At 56.2% G+C, this 19,594-nt stretch overlaps 1 protein-coding gene across 4 annotated transcripts in view; it reads left to right on the top strand.

The window, feature by feature from the left end:
- The window catches only part of LRRC20 (leucine rich repeat containing 20), an 86,271-nt gene that overhangs the window by 51,712 nt on the left and 14,965 nt on the right, over positions 1–19,594 (top strand). For all 4 annotated transcript variants that reach the window (XM_040485264.1, XM_040485263.1, XM_040485266.1 and 1 more), the window contains one exon: positions 9,521–9,688. In XM_040485264.1, the coding sequence (XP_040341198.1) occupies positions 9,521–9,688 (168 nt within the window). The remainder of the gene's footprint in view (positions 1–9,520; positions 9,689–19,594) is intronic.

Raw genomic sequence — 19,594 nt, 5'->3', positions numbered from 1 at the left:
CTCTTCACACACTAGTTCCTTCTCATTCTTCATTCTGGTCACAAATGCCTTCCTAGCAATCTGAAATAATCTTATTTCCTTATTTGTCTTTGTTCCTTCCCCACCGCACCCCCCCCCAACCCCGGCCCCACCGTTGGTGTGTAAATTGTTAAGGGAAGGAACTGGTGTTCTCCATGACTTCCCCCACAATCACGCAGGAGCTGCCATATGGGAGGTGCTGAGTGAGAGAGTGAAGGCTGTTTTGGTATCACTGTGTCTCAGTGACTTTCCCGTAAGTCACGTGTCCCAGCTCCATCCACCTTCTTCGTGATTTTCCCTTTCTGTTTCTGCTTTAAAGTTCGCTTTCAATTTTGTTTCCCATAAAGGCTCCAGAATCCAAGAACTAAGCCCCATGGGTATTGTACCTCCCTCACAGAAATTCCATTTATTGCATGCTTTTGCTTTCCAAAGATTATCCTTTTTTCATGTTCAAGTGCTGGGCTGAGCGCCTAGGGGGTGCTTAATGACTATCACACGTCACACAGCACCTCTGCCATTCACAGCCCCCTCAGGGCATCCTCTCAGCCCTGCTGTAAATGGGCAGGGAAGACCTCCTCATAGGGCTGTCTGGGGGAGAGGGAGGGCCCACGGACAGAGGAGGAGGTAGACTAGAACCAGCCCCTCTGGCTTCTGCCCCCTTCCCTCATTCAGCACGACATAAACAGGTTTGCTGAGTACCCTGAGAACAGATGTCGCAGAGATTCAGGATGCCACCCTGGAAAAAGCTGGGTACGTGAATGGCCCACTTCCTTTGGGGAGTGCGGCTGGGGTTCAAACCCTGGTATTGGGAGTTGGGAGAGGAAAGTCAGATATCTGCGGGGAGAGGTTGGGGTTCGACCTTGAGCAAGTCATTTCCTCTCTCTGCAAACTGGGGGTAATAGGTTATGATAAAATGAAAATGCTGCTTGGCCGTAAACCCTTAGAACAAGTACCCGGAACATACTAGCGTCCATAGGCGTTAGCTACCATTATTCATTTTTGTTAGAAGCCCCATACCCAGGGAGCTACACTTCTGGCGTCCAGCAGAAGAGCTCTTTCCTAGAATCCCTCCCCCACGAGCCGAGCGCTTTAGCACGTGCCGAATGCAGCAGGTTCCCGGGAGTGGGCCGACACTGCCACACCAGAGCACCTCTGGGTCCCCCTTTGAAGCTCCGTAATGGAGAGTCTCCCCTTCCCTGCCAAGGTTCAGTGCAGCCTCGTTGATGACCTTGCTGCAGTTAAGGACCTGAATGCCAAGGGCATGAGCCCTGCCCACCCAGCTGCTACTCCCTCTGCAACTTTTGCTCTTCAGAAAAGCTTCTGAAACTGTGAGAGAGGCTGCCTTTCAGACAGATCCAGCCCCTCCTCCTCGCAGCTGAGTCTTTTCTCGGAGCCTGTTGCTGAAGAGACAGACTTCAGAGAGCAGCCTTCCCTGGGGAACATGAAGCCGGGACTAGGGGGTGATTTTGTATCCACAAGTCTGAATCTTTAGAGCAGCGATCTCCAGAGGATGCACCAGGCAATGACTTGGAAAGCTGCCTAAGTTCTCTTGAAGGAAAAAGGCAGGTCTCAAAAGAGTACGTAGTCTATGATTGCATTTTTGTTTTTTGATGTTTTATTTATTTTTGAGAGAGCATGAGCAGGGGAGGGGCAGAGAGAGAGGGAGACAGAATCCGAAGCAGGCTCCAGGCTCTGAGCTTGTCGGCACAGAGCCTGATGCAGGGATTGAGCTCGCGAAATGATGACCTGAGCTATAGACAGACGCTTAACCGACTGGGCCACCCAGGCGCCCCTGCCTTTCTGTTTTTTTAAACAATGCTGGTCCACCCATTAGTCTACCCATCTGTCCATCCATCTGTTAGTACGTACACAGAAAAATATGGAAGATTGAATACCAAACGACTCTGGTACTCCCTAGGGGTGGAAACACGTACAATTTTCATTTTTCTGTGTTCCATATTTTTGTGATGTCTGTATTTCTACGGTGAGCATGCGCTGCTTTTGTAAGCAGAAAATACATTTAAAGGTAAACCAGCCGTACCGGTCAGGGTAGGCCAGTCTCGCATGAGGAACAAATAATCCCAAATCTCAGTGGCTAGAACAAGAATTGGAGTTACAGTTGGCACAGCGTCTGGTTTCTGTGAAAGCTATCGGCACCGCCCAGGGCTAGGCTCCCTGCCACCTTCAGTAGCGATTGAGGACTGGGCCATGACTTTCCTCCAGCGTGTAGCTCCACAGTAGCACATACAGGGTCTGTGCACAGATGCCCCCTGTGTTCCAGGAGATTCACAGATAAGGGAACGGGGAGATCCCACGACTGTCCCCTTTCCTCAGGGAATGGCAGGGTGGGGGGCATCCAGACACCAAGGTGGGGCAAGGCTAGGGGGGGCCGCGGGGGAGCGGAATCTGAGGAAGGCTGGAGACACTTCCGTGTGAAGCTTCAGGACGGAAGAGCAACGCGAGCCACTTTGCTGGGGAGACGTACCAGCATCAGCCCGGGGCTTCTCCACCACCAGGTGGGGGAAGCTTTTCATCGGACTGATGTCATTTTCACCACTGCTCAGTGCGTCCTGCCGGGTCTCTTTCTTGCTATTCAGTAGCTTTTCTGTGCATCTCTTTATCTTGCTCCAGCTGTGAGTCAAGAGCTCTGCCTACCCCCTTCCCTTGCGTGCTGTTAGTGTGAACATCACCCAGAGGCTTTTGTGAGATCACAGCCACTCCTCTTAGGGCTGGGGGAGGAGCAGGACAGGAACCCCCTCTGCCCGAGGTGGAGCCCAGAACTGCTGAACAGAACTTCCAGGTCCAGTAGAGGCAAAGACCTGCCCCTAATCAAACCTCTGCTCGCTCCAGTTCCCAGGCACCGTGGGCAGGCCACCATGCTTCTATAAAACGATTTATGTCCTTTCTCTTTCCTTCACCTTAGGAAAGGACAGAGTTAGTGTTTATTGAACACCCGCCACATGCCAAGTGCTATACACATATCCCCTCCTTCAGTGTTCCTGGCAACACAGAGGTTAAGTTTTATCATCTCATTTTTTTCGAGATGAAGCGACTCAGAGAGGTTTGGTGATATGCCACCATCACACAGCTAGTAAGTGGGGCAGCTAAAATCTGATACTGGATCTAGCTCCAAAAACATCATGGGCTGCCTCCAAAAGGGTAGGCAGAAGACTTTATGAGCAGTGTTGAATGGAGAGAATGATGGCTCAGATGGGAGAGGCTCGGACCGTGACAGATCCATGAAAGGCTCATTCGTCCAAGCTTTACAAAACGTCAAGTCCCTACATTTTGATGCCCCAGGTATCAGAAGGCCAGGACTGCTCCGTCACCCAGCATGGTTAATTAAAAAGTACAAGCCCAACAAGGCATTCCTGCCTCCGGAAAGGTTTGCTCAAGAACCACTCTGAACGGAGGGCTCTTCTTCCTAAGCTCTTTGACCCTCGTAACTTCCCGTCTTGCCTCCGTTGGGTTGTTCTGGAAAAGGGCAACACTCACTCCTGTCAAATTACACCTGACTGCTCACATTCATGCACACCGTGCTGCGGGGTTAGCCCTGTGCTAGGCTGGGAGCAGCGGGAAGCATTTGAGGAGTTTCGGGCCTAATCAGCCTACGGCAGTTCCTTTGTTTCTTGTCAAGTCTTTCCCGAGTGCCCTCTCTGTGTCAGGCCTTGTGCTGGGCACACAGGATACGAGGATGCACCTCACGGGTCCTGGCCCTCGAGGGGCCTCTGGCCCGGCCTTGGGTCCTGGTTTGGTAACTCACTTGTCTTTTTCCTTGGAGTTCAACTTGAACGCTTGTTCTGACACCTTCCGTGTCCTCTTTGGTGGACCACGCCAACACCACCCGCCTGCCTGCCTGGGGTTCTTGCACCTCAGCCGGCTCTGCCTGCTTCCCCGTTTGCTGGGTTCCTCTGGCCCCTTCCTTCTCTCCCTGGCCCAGCAGTACCTGGTTCCCCACCGCAGAGGAGCATTGCCTCTTCGGCCTGGGCTGTATCGATGAGACAGTGGAGCCGGGCCACACACATACCTACTTGCCATCCTCAGCATGATCTCCTCAAACCTGGACGTAAGCAGCAGGTACCCACCAGCCTACGAAGCAAACCTGTCTGAGGTGCAGGAAAGAAAGCCCCTCTGGTCATTCTGGATACCTCTGTTCAAGGATGTCGTGGCCCCTAAACTAGCCTCAGTAATGATGTCCACGTTGCTACCTTGAAAAGGGGTGAACGATGGCTGAGGGCTTCCTAGACTGGCCGTACCCCTCAGTTTTTGTGTTGGGCGGAGCCTTCATGCAGCTCACCTTCCCAGACTAGATGGCCCGTCTCTACCATACCCAACTGACTGATGGCAGGGTGTTTTCATGCTGAGCAGCAGAGACGGCCGGCAAGTGAGGCTTCTGCTAGTCAGGGATGCTCCCCCGGGGTCCCTGCAGTGGGAGCAGGCTGTGGGGGTGGGGTGCCAGGTGAGGCCGCTGAGACCCCCAGGGAGCACCCCACCCACGGGCCCTGACTGTGCAGGCTGCACAGGGAGGCAGGCTCCTGCAAGGCTCTCGGAAGCTGTCTGTAGCGATGGATGCTTCGCACGGTACCCAGCCATCTTGGGGCTGTCGTTAGACTCACGCCCCGCAGGGTTGGATAAAAGGCTTTGTTTCAATAGCAGTTCTGAACATGTCAAAGACTCAGGATTACAAAGCCAAGAAAGGGAAGATTCTCTTTCCCACCCGCCGCAGCGGTTGTCCCGGTTGCCCCCCCCCCCCCCCCCCCGCTGTGGGGTCTGGCCCCGGGGTGTAAAGGGACAGGGCCAGCAGGTGGTGGGTCCCCTGAAGGCTCTTGTGCTGTGCGGCTGTGATGCTGGGACTGTACTTGTCAGCTCCCCACTGGTCGGTGCTCCAGACACCTGCTCCCCAGAGGCCTCGGGACCCTGAGAGGCTGCCTGAAGCAGGAGAGGATGGTCTTGTGTTCACTATAGCTTCAGGCAAAGAGCGTTCTCTTCTCTTCCAAGCCCACGTTTGGGCAGTTAGGAATACGAGCTTAGCAGGCAACTCATTACTGATTGGATTACTGCATTCACCAGGTACCCGGCATGGTGTGCGTAGCTGTCTGCCTACCCGTCTGTCTCACATACTTACATAGCACTTGCTGTGTGCCTAGCACTGTTCAAAGCCTTTTTCGTGCCTTCACTCACTGAATTCACAGCAGCCCTGTAGAAGGGTCCGGTACTGTCCTCATCCTACAGACGAAGAGACTGAGGCAGAGATAGATAAACAATTTGCCCAAGGTCACATAGCCTGGAAGGGGCGGAGTCCAACTCCGAACCCACAAACACCAGGCCCCAGAGCCTGGCTCTGTCACACCCCCGTGCCGTATGGCCACTTCGCCACAGGAGGGGGCGGGGCTGTACCCTGATCTCACCTGTGTGGCCCAGGCAGTGAGGTCTGCCGGAGGAATGCGGCGGTTCCAGCAAGGCAGGGTCCAGTGCCCGGGTGTGAGGAAGCCTTCCCAGAGTTGGCATTCCCTGCCATGGCAATGAAACAAACCTGGGGACAGTTGAGAACGTCGGCCACCTCCCCGTGCATAATACCGACTGGCACCTGCCAGCGAGCTCGGCAAACGGAGCAGTGCCCTCAAAACTGCCCTCTTCGTCGCCAGCAGCGGCCCCGTGGAGGCCAGACCGGCTCCCTGAGTGGCCCGCTGCAGGCCCCACCCGCACTTGGACTGTGAGTGGGGGATATGGGGGTGCGCTGGCAGCCAGACTGCCCAGAGTGTAGCAGGCACGTTCTTAGAAAAGGGGGACTTAGGGAAACACGCCCAACAGGAACTGAACAGCCGGGAAAACTGGGCCAGTTCTCGTCTGAGAACAAATGTCCGTTGCAGGCAGGTGGCTTCGGAGACACTTCATGAGGCAGCCACCCGCCCCCCCCCCGCCCCGCCTGGGATGCTCTCCCCACACACCCCTCTGCCGGTGTAAGTGCGCCTGGGGCCCAGATCCCTCATTTGGCAACAGCCTCCAGGGAGAAGTGAATAACACTGTCCTTCTGGAAACTAATAAGTTTTTTTTCCCATTTTTACGTACTAACAAAGAACAACTCGGTTTGAGAAAAAACAATGTATAAGTGGAACGGAAGTTTGGCAGAATCGTGAGGCTGATACTCAGATTCGTTTATTTATTCATTCGTGCACTGGTCAGATACTGAGTCCTCAGCATGTACCGGGTGCCGTGCTGTGGACACTTGTCGTGCGGCTCCCATTCTTGTGGACAGGTGGCCAGCGTACAAGTGGGTCAGCAGAGTTAGGCGATGATGGTTGCTGTGGAGGTAAACACCGCAGGGGAGGGGACCCTGCTTTAGACAGGGTGACATTTGAGCAAGGACACACACGAAATGGTGCACAAGCGCTGCGAATATACTGGTCAAGAACATTCTGGAAAGAGAAGACTACAAGTGCAAAGCAGCATGCTCGACGTGGCCGGCAGAGGCAAGCCCGGGAAGCACTGGGCTGGACGCTTTCCCGCCTGTCTTCCAACACAGCGGCCTTATAACGGTGATCTGAATAGGGACATTTTCTGGCTTAAGGTGTGGCTATCTAACAGCCTGGCCGCTAGGGGGGTGCTGAGTTTGTGGGGGGCAAGCAGGGGTTCTCTGGAGGTGGGAAAATGAGAGGCAGGCCAGCCGGGCCCCCTGCATTATCCGTTTGCTCCCTGGGTGAGGGGTGGGAAGAGTCACTGTGCATCAAGTATTTTCGGAGCGACCACAGAGTGCCCCTCAGAGGGCTGGATGTAGGGAACAAGATGAGCCAGATGCCGTTCTTGCCGGCCTGAGGCCCAGCGTGGCAGAGCAGGGGCCTGCGGGTGGCGTGGGTGCAGAGAGCCCATGGGCCGGGCCTCTGCTCTCACTGCCAAACCTTGGGAGGGGGCGTTGGCACCTGAGGGCGGCTCATCCCCCACAGCTCAGGGCTCCATCCTGGAGGGTCAGAGGGAGGAGCATGGAGCACGGAGGGAGGAGCAGGGCCAGCCTGGTGGGGCCCAGTGCAAAATGAAAATGCAGGATCCTCGTTCAGAAAGCAGTGCCATTCAAGGAACCATTAAAGGAACATAAGCCTTTTCTTTTTTCCGAGGTCTCTCTCAGGGTGTCGTGGTACTTCTTATTTGCTATTTAATGTCCTTCTAATTAAAGAGCAGTCAAAACTCTAAATGATTAGCGTGGATTTTAACCATCTTTTTATTTATGTTCATTTATTTTTGAGAGAGAGAGAGAGACAGAGACAGAGCACGAGCTGGGCAGGGCCGGAGAGAGACGGAGACACGGAATCCGAAGCAGGCTGCAGGCTCTGAGCTGTCAGCGCAGAGCCCGACGCAGGGCTTGAACTCCCCAGCCGTGAGATCATGACCTGAGCCAAAGTCGGTCGCTTAACCGACTGAGCCACGCAGGCGCCCCTTATCATTCATCTTTATGCAGTACAAGGCCAGTTTTAGATGTGCATATCAGAGCATTTAACTTGTATGTAGTAAGATTACACAATTCATATTTTGTGACTCGTTTCTAGAGGGGGCCTTTTGTGGGCCAGGAGGACGAATTCAAGCCAGACTCAGGAAGGTTGTCAGGAGGAAGACAGGAAGTGCAGCCTCTCGTCAGCGTCTAGGTTGTCCCTGCCCCCATGATGCAGGGCACGTGCACATGAACCTTCAGGCCTGACAGCCCCCACAGCACGCTGGACCTCCACACTTTGTCCTGGCCAGGGACAGGATGCAGGGAGCTGCAGCCAGGCAGCTCAAGGATCTTTAAACCTCAGCCTCAGGATGTGTTCGAACCTGGGTCAGGGTGGGTGAGAGGCTCCCTCCTGCCTAGACCCACTGGACATACTTTGGTGATGCCAGCCAGGGGGCAGGGAGTGTGGGGGACAGCTGGCACTGTGCTCCAGCCGAGATGCCGTGGGCACACGTGCCCGGCTGATGTTCCTTGTGCCCAGGCCCCTGCCGGGGACAGAGAGCTCACACGGTTGCAGAGCAGGGGTGAAGAGGGGAAGACAGCCTGCCTTGGGGCACCAGAGGCTGAAGAGCAGGCTGCTGAGAGGGCCAGGCATGACCTGACACCCCCTGACTCTGGTTCTTTGTAAGACACAGATTCCAGGATAAATTTATTAGGACTTTGAAGGTAGTTCGAGCTCTGGTGTGGGACCCTCCTGAACCTAGGACCCCATGTGATTGCACTGGTCACAGACCCACAAAGCTGGCCCTGGAAAGAAGAGCTGAGGTCATTCCTCAGGTCACTTGGCATTTCTGGGCATCGGTTTCCTCTAGGTGAGACAAGATGACAGGGTTCACCTGAGTCATGTAGCAGAGGAGGGGCTCACTCAAGGTCACGTGTGGACAGGGGCTGGGAAAGCCCCGGAAACCAAGGCCTCCGCTGGCCCAGCCTCTTTATCTTGGGCTCACGGCAGTTCTGCTTCTCGGTCTCCCCCACACTCCAGCCGCCAGCCGGCTTCCGCTGCTCCCTTAGGTCCTTCCCTAATGTTAATGGAGCACCTACATGTGCCAGCCATGTGCTGGCGTATGCCTGGTCTTCACACAGCCCTGTGCTGTGATGGTAATAGCAGGGCATGTGAATGCGAACTTTGTGGCCACCATGCCAGGTGCTTTACCCATGCTCCCGGGTTCAACCCTCCAACAACCCTGTGAGGCACTTACTATTATTAGTCCCTTCCTGCACATGAGCAAACTGAGACCTAATGTGGTTAGATAACTGAGTGAACAACTCTCAGGCAAGGTTTGAACCAGGCAGTGGGGACTCCCGATCCCCCCCCCACACTCTTAAGCCCTGCGTTATGCTACCTCCCCGTTGACGCTTGGTTTCTGCCCCTCATGCCTGTCCTTGCCCAGGGCCCCCCAGGACCTCCCAAGGCTTCTCTCTGTAGAACACATTTCAGCTTCGGCTTCCACCATGGCCAGCCCTGCCTTAACCAGATCCCCAAGGGAGGGACTCCCATAGGCCCAGCTCACCTTCTTCCCGGGTTCCTGCATGGGTCACTGGCTGGCTCTCGGAGCAGCCGCTGTCGGGTGGGAACCCACGCTCATCTGGCCAGTTGGGGCTGAATAGGGGAGTGGGGTACCTGACATAGAAAGACCTTGGCTGCCCCTGGCTGCTCCTTGAGCAGGGAGGGTGGTGGAAAGTGGTGTCCTTCAGCTGGGCTGTGGGTGTGGGGAGTCCAGGGAGTCCTGTCCTCTCGACGCCCAGAGTTGAGGCCTTATCTGAGGAAGTGAGGAGCCAGCCCGTCCTGATGCTTTGTCTAAGCCACGCCTGAGTTGGGAGAGCCTTCCATTCTAGAGCCCAAAGCAGGGAGCCCAGCTGGCATGGTGGGGCGGGCCCTCCTCCTGTGCACACATGCGGCAAGCCCCTTGAGGGGTCTGCCTCCATGGCTGGGGTTGCCTCTCTGCCTTCCTGGCCCAGGTGCCGCTGTCCCTGTCATCTGCCCCCATTCACCCATCCTTCTCTTCCTTCCTCACATGGCAGAGCTCCGCCTGGAAGGGAACTTCCTGCACCGGCTCCCCAACGAGGTCAGTACCCTACAGCACCTCAAGGCCATCGACCTCTCCCGGAACCAGTTCCGTGACTTCCCCGAGCAGCTCACTACCCTGCCAGCTCTAGAGACCATCAACCTGGAGGAGAACAACATCGTGGGTGAGCGGCCCCGGCCATGTGGGCCCCGCGCCTCCCACTGTCTGCAGTTCCTCCCTCTGCCCTCTCTTTCCTCAGGGGCTCACGGGGTCACGGGGCACAGACATGGGGCTCCAGGGTCACACTTGCACAGACATAAAGGCCAGGGTGAGCCTTCCAGTCTGAGACACCTGAGCACGGGGCACTGAGCCCGGGAAGGGAACCATTTTGAGGCCCTGCTACCTGCTGGGGCTGGGTTGCACACCTGGCAGGTAGAAGGCCTGGGCTTCCTCACACCCTTCCCTGAACCAGCGGGCCACCCTGGTCTACGAGCTCTCTCTTGCATCTCCGTCTGCTGGTCTGGGCTGCCTCCCAGGCCCTCCGGCTTGACCCTTATATACATCTCCTTCCACCTAAGTTCCCCATCTCCCTCCCTGGACTCCACAGTGAGCTCTTCACGGGTAGTGAGCAGGGGCCGCCAGGCAAATGTGTTCAGAGCAGGGCCTCTGTGCCTAACGTTGCACGCCTACACTCCCCCCCAGGGAACCCGAGGGTCTCCGCCCTGGGTTCAGAGTGCCTTCTGCACACGGCAGGCCCAGCGGGTGGTCCTTTCCTCCTTGTGGGCAGCTCCCCCGGGCATCCTCTCCAGCTGCTCACCAGGGCCCCTCTGCCCTCCTCCTCGGCTCCCTCGTCTGGCTGCCTCGGCTCCCTCAGAAGCCCCTCTTCAGCCCCGTTTCTCGGGCCCTCTCACGTCACGTCTGATGTTGGCAGTGTCAGTAATAACCCCCTCTGGTTCTGCTTTTACTTTTGTAATTGCTTTCACAGCCATTATGCCATTTGACTAAAAGCAAGAGCTTTCTAGTGGTTTGGAGCGGGATGGAGAGCGCCTGCCTCCCGCACGTGCTGAGTATCCCCTCTGTCGGGGATGCTGCCTGCAGGACCCTGGCCGGGGCGGGGGGTCAGGACCAGGTAACCTCTGAGGTTTGGAATCCGTTCTTTTACAGATGAGTAAACTGAGGCTCAGAGAAGTCATGAGAGCCCATCAGGTTGCACAGTGAGACTCCCGAAGTGCCAGGCCGAGTATACAAGACTTGGCTCCGTGTCTAGGATGGGGTTCCTTGTCTGGTCCCTGGGAAGGCCCTGGGGATGCACTCTGGTTTGGACTTTTCCCTCCCAAGACCAGGATCCCTGAGTGCCTTTGGCCCCGAGGTGGCTCCCCAGTCCCTTAAGCCCTTGTGCTGTCTTTAGGTGGAAGGAACGTGCCCAGAAGGGCTCTCCCTCCTGCGCTGGCGTGACTGACTGTGGTCTCGCCCTAAGCCCTTCCTTCTCAGCAGGCTCTCCTCACTGGGCCTTTCCTCCCCTGCCTCCTGTTCTTCGAGGCCATTCCTAATGCCTCTGTTTCCTTCTGCTACTTACTGAATGGAGCGGTTACCAAAGAGGGGCTCCTACGAGCTGATGCAGAGACCAGACCTGGGTTCATAGCTGCAGGCAGGCAGGCCAGGACAGGCCCTGGCCATTGGCTTCCCCCCTTCCTGACCGCAGCCTTGGAAGACTCCCATCACCTCTCTGTGCCTCAGCTTCTTCCCAGCTTTTAAACGGAGGTTCTCCCTCCACCCCCACTCCAGAAGGTAGCTTTGCCCTCATCAGGGGAGCAGGGTGTGGGGGCCTCTGTCTGGCTGTAGTACGAAATGAGCAGTCCAGGGTGGTACAGATCCCCCACTCCTTCCCCTCCCACCAGGCCACCCAGATCCCTCAGCAGCGACCGTTCCCGAAACAAAGATCGGCTGTTTTGACTCATTCTCCTGTATAGATATCTCTTCCTGTTTGTAAAGTGACAGTAATAACTACATGTGGGAGCTCCTTCCAGTTTTCCAAGAATGCTCATGCACAGGCTCAAGGCCTATTTGATAGATGTAGAAACGCAGGTCTAAGAGATTTCCCCTAGCCTTCAGGGCCAGGGGTATGTGGTATATCTGGCCAAGGGAAAGAGACATCAACCCCTGGGCTGTTTCCCAGCCAGGTCCACCTGTACAGAGCATCCTGCTGCCCAGCCTGGGTCCAGGCCCGGGGAATATGGACATGCTGGGGACTGCCCCTGTTCGGCAGAGGCCCCTGCTTTCCCCCAAGTGCACGCACAACAGCTCCCAGAGGTGCTCGACTGAGCCACGGCCTGCTCCACTGCGGGAGGCCTCGGGGGTTCTCCCACATGCCCCCCAGATGGAGAGAAGGGGCACGTGGAGGCAACTGCTGTTCCCTTGCTGGAGTCTCCTCGCTTCCTTTTTCTCTCTCTGATCTATCCTAGTTACTTAGATTGCTTCTAACTCCCCAAAACAGCGGGAGGGCCAGGCCACAGTCTTCAGAGCCCGGCGGGATGGAGGAGGGCTTTAATCAGTGAGGAAGGTGAGGGCTACACAGTCCTTCATTACGGAAATAGCTTTGTACTTTTTGCCAGCTGTAGCTCGTCTGCAGGATCTCATTGGGATAATTGTAGTAGGAGCTTAGGATGCCTTAAGAGTGACATATTTTTCCCCTTCAGGGCCCACAGAGGGTGTTAGAAACTGTTTTTCCCTGAGAAATAAATTTGAGATGCGTGAGTTGCCTTTAGGCTTTAGTTCAGCAAGCAGAGAGCAGGCAGCTCTGAAGCAAGCCCCCAGTGCAGCACAAGGAGACTCGGTGTGAAGGGGCTGCCCCTGAGGATACCTCCAGCCTGGCCCTTGGAAGACCTGGAGGCTTGCGGCACCCTGGGAGGGGTCGAGGTCGACTCCTTTTATCCCCTGCTTTCTGGATAACGCCGCTGCCCGATATTACTCCACTCTGAGCCAGAACCGGGGGGAGAGGAGAGAGGGCTGCAGTTCGGAGAGGGGGAAGGGATGGGCTAGGAAGGACAGGGATACTCATGTCTGCTTTCTGATGCCAGCTGCCAGCAGGTCACGGTGCTGCTCCTTGGTGCCCAGCCGGAGCTGAGTGCACTCAGGTCGTGTATCTGGGTAGCGTTGGTGGCCCCGTTGCCGCCCCCTGTACTGAGAGTCGTCTGGTCTGTGTGTATGATGTCTCCATACCCTCCTCTCGGAGCTGCCCTGCTCCCCATCCCCACCCAGCATCGAGCAACGTGTCTGCCATTCAGCAGGTGCTCGGGTGGTTGAGAGCACTGAACTAGGCAGGAATTCCTAAGCCCCAAAGGCCCTCTGGAATTTCCGAGGCACGGCAGGGCAGATTGTTTCGAGTTGCCGTTTGTGACCCACTAACGAGCCCTGAAGCCAGATCAGATCCGAAGGTTGAGGCCAGAGCGTGATGGGGTGCGTCACCTGTAGCATGGTAATGCTGCTTTGTGACTTCTATTTCAGTTTCACGTACACACACAGACACGTGTACTGGGTTGTGACGTAAAAATGTATTTCTCACCGTGGGTCGTGATGAGGAAATGCCGGAAGCCACTCCCTTGAGTTGTCCTGCAGAGATCTGGGCTCTGTCCTCAGCCAGCCTAGCTACTTGTCCCCCGCAGCTCACACAATACAGCCCTCCCTTCGCTCTTCTCCACCCATGTCTCTGCCCATCACGGTCACCACCGTCTGCATCCTCCTGCTCACTAGTGGGGCTGGAGTGAGGACAGGCAGGGAGGCTTGGCTGAGGAGACGAACTCACCACCCAAGTACGGAGTCAGGTAGATGACGGGTTCAGGGCCACCTGCTTATCCCCACCCATTCCCCCCTCACCACCCTACTGGCCTGCACTCTCAGTCTGAAAGTCCCTCCTCATGTCTTATCATTTTCTCTGCCTGCCCACCCCCCCACCCCGGGGCTGCAGGTCTGGGCCAGGTTCAGGTGAACGTGAGGTTATGCAGATCAAGGGGCCTCGACCCTCCCCGCTGGCCGCCAGGCACACACACAGCAGCAGATGCCCCCGTCCAATGGGTGGCTGCCTAGGTCCTGGAGACAAGCCTACCAGGACATAGTTGTTTTCTCTAGGTGCTCCCGAGAGGAAGAAGAGGATTTGTAGCTCAGAGTATTTATTCAGACAGCAGCGAGTTAACAGGTTTCTGGGATACGGGATGGCCCCTCTATTTTCCAAACCAGAAAGTGGCGGATGGGCGCTTCTAAGTTTTTATAGACAAGACTCCCTGGGGGAAAGTGGTCTCTGGAGAAGAAATAAGAGCTGCCAAGATGAATGAGGTGCAGGCCCTGACCTCAGGCCGCTTACAGGCCTCGAGGGAGGTGTGAGTGCAGGCAGGTGGTAAACCACCACATCAGAGAGAAGTCACGGTCAGGATGCCGAGCGTGCCAGGGGGAGGATCCGGGCAGAGGGTGGCCGGCCACGTGTCCTTGGAAGGTGGGGCTCCCAGGAGAGGCCGGGGAGGGTTTCAGAGGAGGTGGAGACGCTTAGTCACCGTGGGCGGTGACATGAGGATGGGACGGATCACTCCTCCTGTGAAAACCCGGGAACCAGCTCCCTCACCCTGGGAGCTGCCACCCGTGACTCGAAGGTGGAGGCAGGAACCACAAAAAGGCCACAGGAGAACCTGCTCCCGCACGGCGGTTGGTCGTACTCCTGGAACATGTGGGGGTGTGGACAAAATCAAGTAGTTAGGAGACTTCAATTTGCTAAGCAGGGGGCTTTTTCAGTTAAGCTGGAGTCAATTTTCCATAACCTTCAGTTCACTGGGTTTTTTCCCAGCGTTCCAGAGAGAGCCGGAGATCAGAGGAAGACAAGCTCCTGCTAAGAATTTAACAGGGCAGTAGCACTATGGAGGCAAAAGCCAAGTGTCTGTATCACGCAGAGCAGCTTTGGGCCTCATCTGCTTCATCCTCCCCTCAGGCTGTTTCACTTCTTACCATCGAAGCCAGTAGTTCTCAGAGTGGGGTCTCTGGGCAGCACCCGAGAACCTGTTAGAAATGCACAGCCTCCAGCCCCAGACCTCCTCACTCGGAAATGGGGAGGGGAGCGGGCAATTTGTGTTCACCGGCCCCCACCCACAGGCGATAGGGATGTGTGCTGAATTTCGAGAACCCCTGCTCAAGGCTCCGGCTTCGCAAAGTGTCGTCTACTGACCCGCAGCGGGGGCATCACCTGGGAGCTCATTAGAAGCGCAGACCCTCGGGCTCCACCTCGCTCCTCCGGGGTCAGAATCTGCACCTGAGCAAGGTCCCCAAGTGGTGTCTGTGCACAACGCAGGCTGGTCCAGGGCCGTTCCCTAAAGCCCCAGGTGCCATCTCAGGGCCGCTGTCTGTGCTGTTGGACCCCCCAGTCCCCCCAGGCACGATTGGCTCTCCAAGCCTCACAGAATCCCACAGGGCGCACGCCACAGACCCCACATCTGAACCCCCCTGGAGTGTTGGCGAAAGAGGAAGGCTCCCAGGTCCGCTGTCAGACCTACTGAATCACGGTTTCTGTGGACGGGCCAGGGGTCTCCATTTCTAACAAGTGACCTAGGCCGGGGCAGCAGCGTGTTCATTGAGAATCTGTGCCCCTGCCCCCCACCTCTGGACTTCAGTCTCTTGTTGTAGTTTATCAGGGCCATGCGCCAGCCCTCAGACGTAAGGTTTCCACAAGTACAGGACGCTCGTCCTGCAGTACAAGGATGGGAGTGGGGGCGCCGTGGGGATTTGGAGGGAGCACGCCTGGCCTAAGGGGTCACCAGCACCCCTGCTGTGGCCCGGTGTGTCACAGGGGGCCTGGGCCCTGTATCATAGCGTCCTCCCCCTTCTCTGACAGGCAGGGGCAGACAGATCCTTCCAGAGAGCCACAGCTGCACTCTGGCTTTCATCAAGAGAAGTCCTCCAGAACGCAGCCTCTGCTGTCCTCCTAGGCTGGGGGCACAGATGCCCGCCAAGACCTCAGGATCGCCCTCCCTTGATGTTCACACAGCTGTTCCAGCCTCACCCTGTTGCACAGAATAAACTGGTCAATGTCACAGGGGCAGAGGGAATACAACTTTGTTTCACTTGGGGGGGCTCTAGCAGGCTGCCCAGCTGTGAGAGGTTCTGCAGGCTCCGGTTGCTGTGTGGGGGTGGGGTGGAAGCGCTGAGGGAGTGGTGGGCGTGGAGGTGGGCATAGGAGGACTTCCTGGAGGAGGGGATCCAGTGGGACTGGTCCTTCTCTACCACACAGCCCCCTGTCCCTTTAGTGGGAAGAGAGGGAAGCCTCACTAGTTCTTCCCCTAGAACCCAGACAAAAAAAAATTTTTTTAAGTGTATTTATTTATTTTGGGAAAGAGAGAATGAGCAGGGGAGGGACAGAGAGAGGGAGACAAAATCCCAAGCAGGCTCCGTGCTATCAGCACAGAGCCTGACACTTGACCTGAACTAAAACCAAGAGTCTGACACTCAACCGACTGAGCCACCCAGGCGCCCCCAGAAAATGTTTTTATTTTTTTTATTTTTTAATGTTTATTTAGTTTTGAGAGAGAAAAAGAGAGAGCACGAGCCGGGGAGGGATAGAGAGAGGGGGAGACACAGAAACTGAAGCAGGCTCCAGGCTCTGAGCTGTCAACACAGAACCCAACGCGGGGCTTGAACCCACAAACCATGAGATCATGACCAGAGCCAAAGTCGGACACTTAACCAGCTGAGCCACCCAGGCGCCCCTGCCCCCCGCCCCCCGAAAATGTTCTTTAAGCAGAGAAAACCCTGGAAGAGCAGAAGTGGAAATAATACTCTATTTGATCTAAAGAGACAAAAGTAGACAAACTTCTCATAACCTCATAGCTAGCACGCCTAGCACAGCTCCTCTGTAATTTACCTCGTTTAATTTCCTCAAGCCTGTCTTCTGGAAAGGAGGTGTTATCGCCACTTGACAGCTGAGAAGAGAGGCTCACAGAGGGGACGCAGTCTGCATAAGGACGTGGGATTTTAAGCCAGGTGTTTGGTCATTCCCGCCCATGTGCCTTTGGTGTTCCAGAGCCTGTCCAGTCTTCATTTGATGGGAGAGGAGGGGGTGGGTCGCTGTGTGAAGAAACAGGTGCCGGATGCCACGTGGCTGGTAGGCACCCGTAAACAAGTTGGCAGGTTGCAGAGGGATGGCTGTCCCCCACTGGCCTCACTCAGCCCTGAAAAGAGGGCCGGAGCTGTAGAGAAAGCTCACCTTGGGAGAGGGCACACCGCAAGGCCTCATTAGCTGGTGGTTTGCAAGAGGCTGGTTAGCAAACGTACTTCCTGTAGACGTGAAGGGCCTGTCAGCCCCTGAGACAGGTCAAAGCTGAGAAGTTGGCCTCTCGGCCTCCTCCTCCATGAAGCTGCCAGGCTCTGTTGGGGGTGGGGGCTGGTCTAATCCGAATAGGGATGAGTAACACGCTGCTCTGTCAGCGGGCTGTGCCCAGAGCTGCAAAAGTAACTCGTGAAATCAGCAGGTTGTATCTTGTGAGCGCCCCCATTTTCCACCTGGTACCACTTGGGGTTTAGCCAGGCCACGGTCCTGGTTGATCGGAAGTGCCAGGCCAGGGAGAGACCGTGCCAAGGTCACAAGGGCTTTGAGAGGTCAGGCGTGCCGCCCACCCTGCAGGCCCACGGGCGCTCAATACGATGAGGAGGCGGCAGGTGAGGTATCTCGGCCAAACCAAATGCGTCTGTACACCAGGCCCTGCTTGCGGGCAGACCAGGCAGTGGCATAAGTGGGGGGCTTGGCTCTCAGCTTTCCAGGGCAGGTACTTGATCTGTCAGTGCCAGCTGCCCTCCGAACTCCCCCTGGGCCCAAGACGCAGCTTGAACCACAAGCAGGGAAGGCTTCTTAGAGTTTCCCCAGGCCTGCCTGCCTGTCTTCGCTCCGGAGAGAAGGTGATATCACCCCATGGTGATAACAAAAGCAGAAGTCAGGGCAGACTCCTCTTCACCTCCTTCTGCCCCTCTTCTGGTGGGCTGGGGCCCCCTGCAAGGTAAAGAGCCTCTGAATTGGACTCCACTCAACCCTGACCGTGCTCCCATCGTCCCTCCTCTCCTTTGGCCTCCCAGAGTTTCGTAGCAGAAGTCCAAAGCCCCACTTACATCATTGGCATGAACACGTCCCTCCCCTCTGCACGGCTCTGTTTCATCCCTGCTGCACAGTGGGGAGGATGGTTCCACCCTTTGGAGCTGGTGTCGGGGTCCACCGTGGTCACTTCCCACCAGCTGCTTGTCCTGCCATTCAGCCAGCCTGGAGTCCTGGCTGCGTGCTGCCTGCTCAGCCTCCTCCCCTACTCCTTGCCCTCCAGCCTGCTGGGCCTCCTGCACTTACCCAGGGACCAGGACAGAGGAGGCAGGGGATATTGCTAAAAGATTGGATAGAGGCTAATTAGTGGGCCACAGCATCCAGGGCAGGGCTCAGCTGGCCAAGAAAGGTTTGCCAAAGTTGTCCTTGCAGAGGATTCTGAGAATTGCGGCACTTACCCAGGTCCCCAGGAACCCACCTCGGCTACCCTACCAGACACACACATACCCTGAAGCAGGCTGCTGTGCCATTTCTGGTCCCACTCTTGCTTCCGGGCAGGAAGGGATTTGAGACAGGCATGTAGTAGCTGAGAAGAGGGAATGACCACTGTGTGCAGGCTTTGAGGCTGGCAGGTCTGGGAGGACCCTTTTCTCCTGAGCCTGGATCTAGGGCTCCAAACCTGTCTGGGGGAAAATGTAGCCAGTCCCCTCCCTGGGCACTGGGTTCGGACTTCTCTTGAGCACAGCTAGCTGAGAGCAGTCGGAGCCTTACCCTGTCCCCTCCCCTCCAAGCACTGTCAGGGGTCATGGAGGAGAATGACTTGCCCTCAAGGTGGCAGCTTGCCTGAGCGCCACCGCAGACTCATGCTGTCTCCCAGAATGCCCTTGTCCAGCGTGACAGTACCAGGCTGTGCCCGTGGGCAGCGAGCGGTGGTGCAGGCATCCCTCGAGCTGGCGAACAGCTTGGGGAGGTAATCATCACACAGCGCAGGGAGTGCTGGCCGCCCGTGGAGCCAGGAGGTGGGAGTAAACTGGCTTTAGCAGCAATTAGTGCAAGTTAGACATGGCCCCCAGATGTGATGGGAGGGAGCTCCTGTTTGCAACCCCTGCTCACGTGTCTGCCCACAGGGAACGAGCAAGTGGAGCTCTGAGCAAAAGACCTCTCACACACTTGGTCTCTGCCCAAATGGAATAGGATTCTCTGTGCCAGACACGGTGGTAAAGCCTTGGTTACTTGAAACCTCCAATTACCCGAGATGCTCTTGGCATTCTGTTCGTGGCACACAGGCGAACAGCAAGAAAAGAGTTATTTGACGTTTGTTTAAAACAAAACACTTGCACGCTCCGCTAGGCAGCCAGCCAGTCTTCTGTCCCTGTCCAGAGTGCTGGAGAGTAGCTCCTGTGCTCCAAACCTCAGAGCTCAGGGAACGAGGCTTGCAGGAGCATAGGCATGAATTTAGGCAGTGGACCTGTTCATTCATTCACCAGTGGTCATTTTTTGGTTGAACGGCTTGTTGTGTGGCAGGCACTATGCTAGAGACGGATGGGATGGACAAGCCATGTTCCCCGGTCTCCTGGGGCTTGTGGCACGGCCAGTTACACTAGCTGATAACTCACTGACCATTAACTTCACATCTGATCCTCTCTAACGACTTTTTGAATATGCTCTTGGCTAATCCTCATGACAACCTTATAAAGCAGACGGTTATTCTCCCCAGGGGAGGAAACCAAGGCATAGGGAAGTTAAGTACCTTGGCCATGGTCATGCTGCCTAGGCAGAGAGCCAGGGTTCCAACCCAAGCAGTCTTGCTCCAGAACTTCAGCTGTTCAGGACAGTGCTCGGCATAGGGAGAGATTTTTGCTGCAGGGAGATAGAAAGCCACAACAGAGTTACAGCGGAAGCACATAACTTTGGTTGGAAGGAAGCTCCCTTGGGGTGCATAGTAGGGTCTAAGATGATGAGGCAGGATTCCCCAGACCATGTAGGCTGTCAGCCCCGCTCCTGAAAGCTCTGCCTCACAGAGCAGAACAGCTG

The sequence above is a fragment of the Herpailurus yagouaroundi genome, unplaced genomic scaffold, assembly GCF_014898765.1.
Source record: "Herpailurus yagouaroundi ecotype Mexico unplaced genomic scaffold, PumYag 163, whole genome shotgun sequence".
In the NCBI taxonomy this organism is placed as follows: Eukaryota; Metazoa; Chordata; class Mammalia; order Carnivora; family Felidae; genus Herpailurus; species Herpailurus yagouaroundi.
Note: the sequence above shows the minus strand (reverse complement) of the source record. Positions and strands in the feature narration are given on the sequence as shown.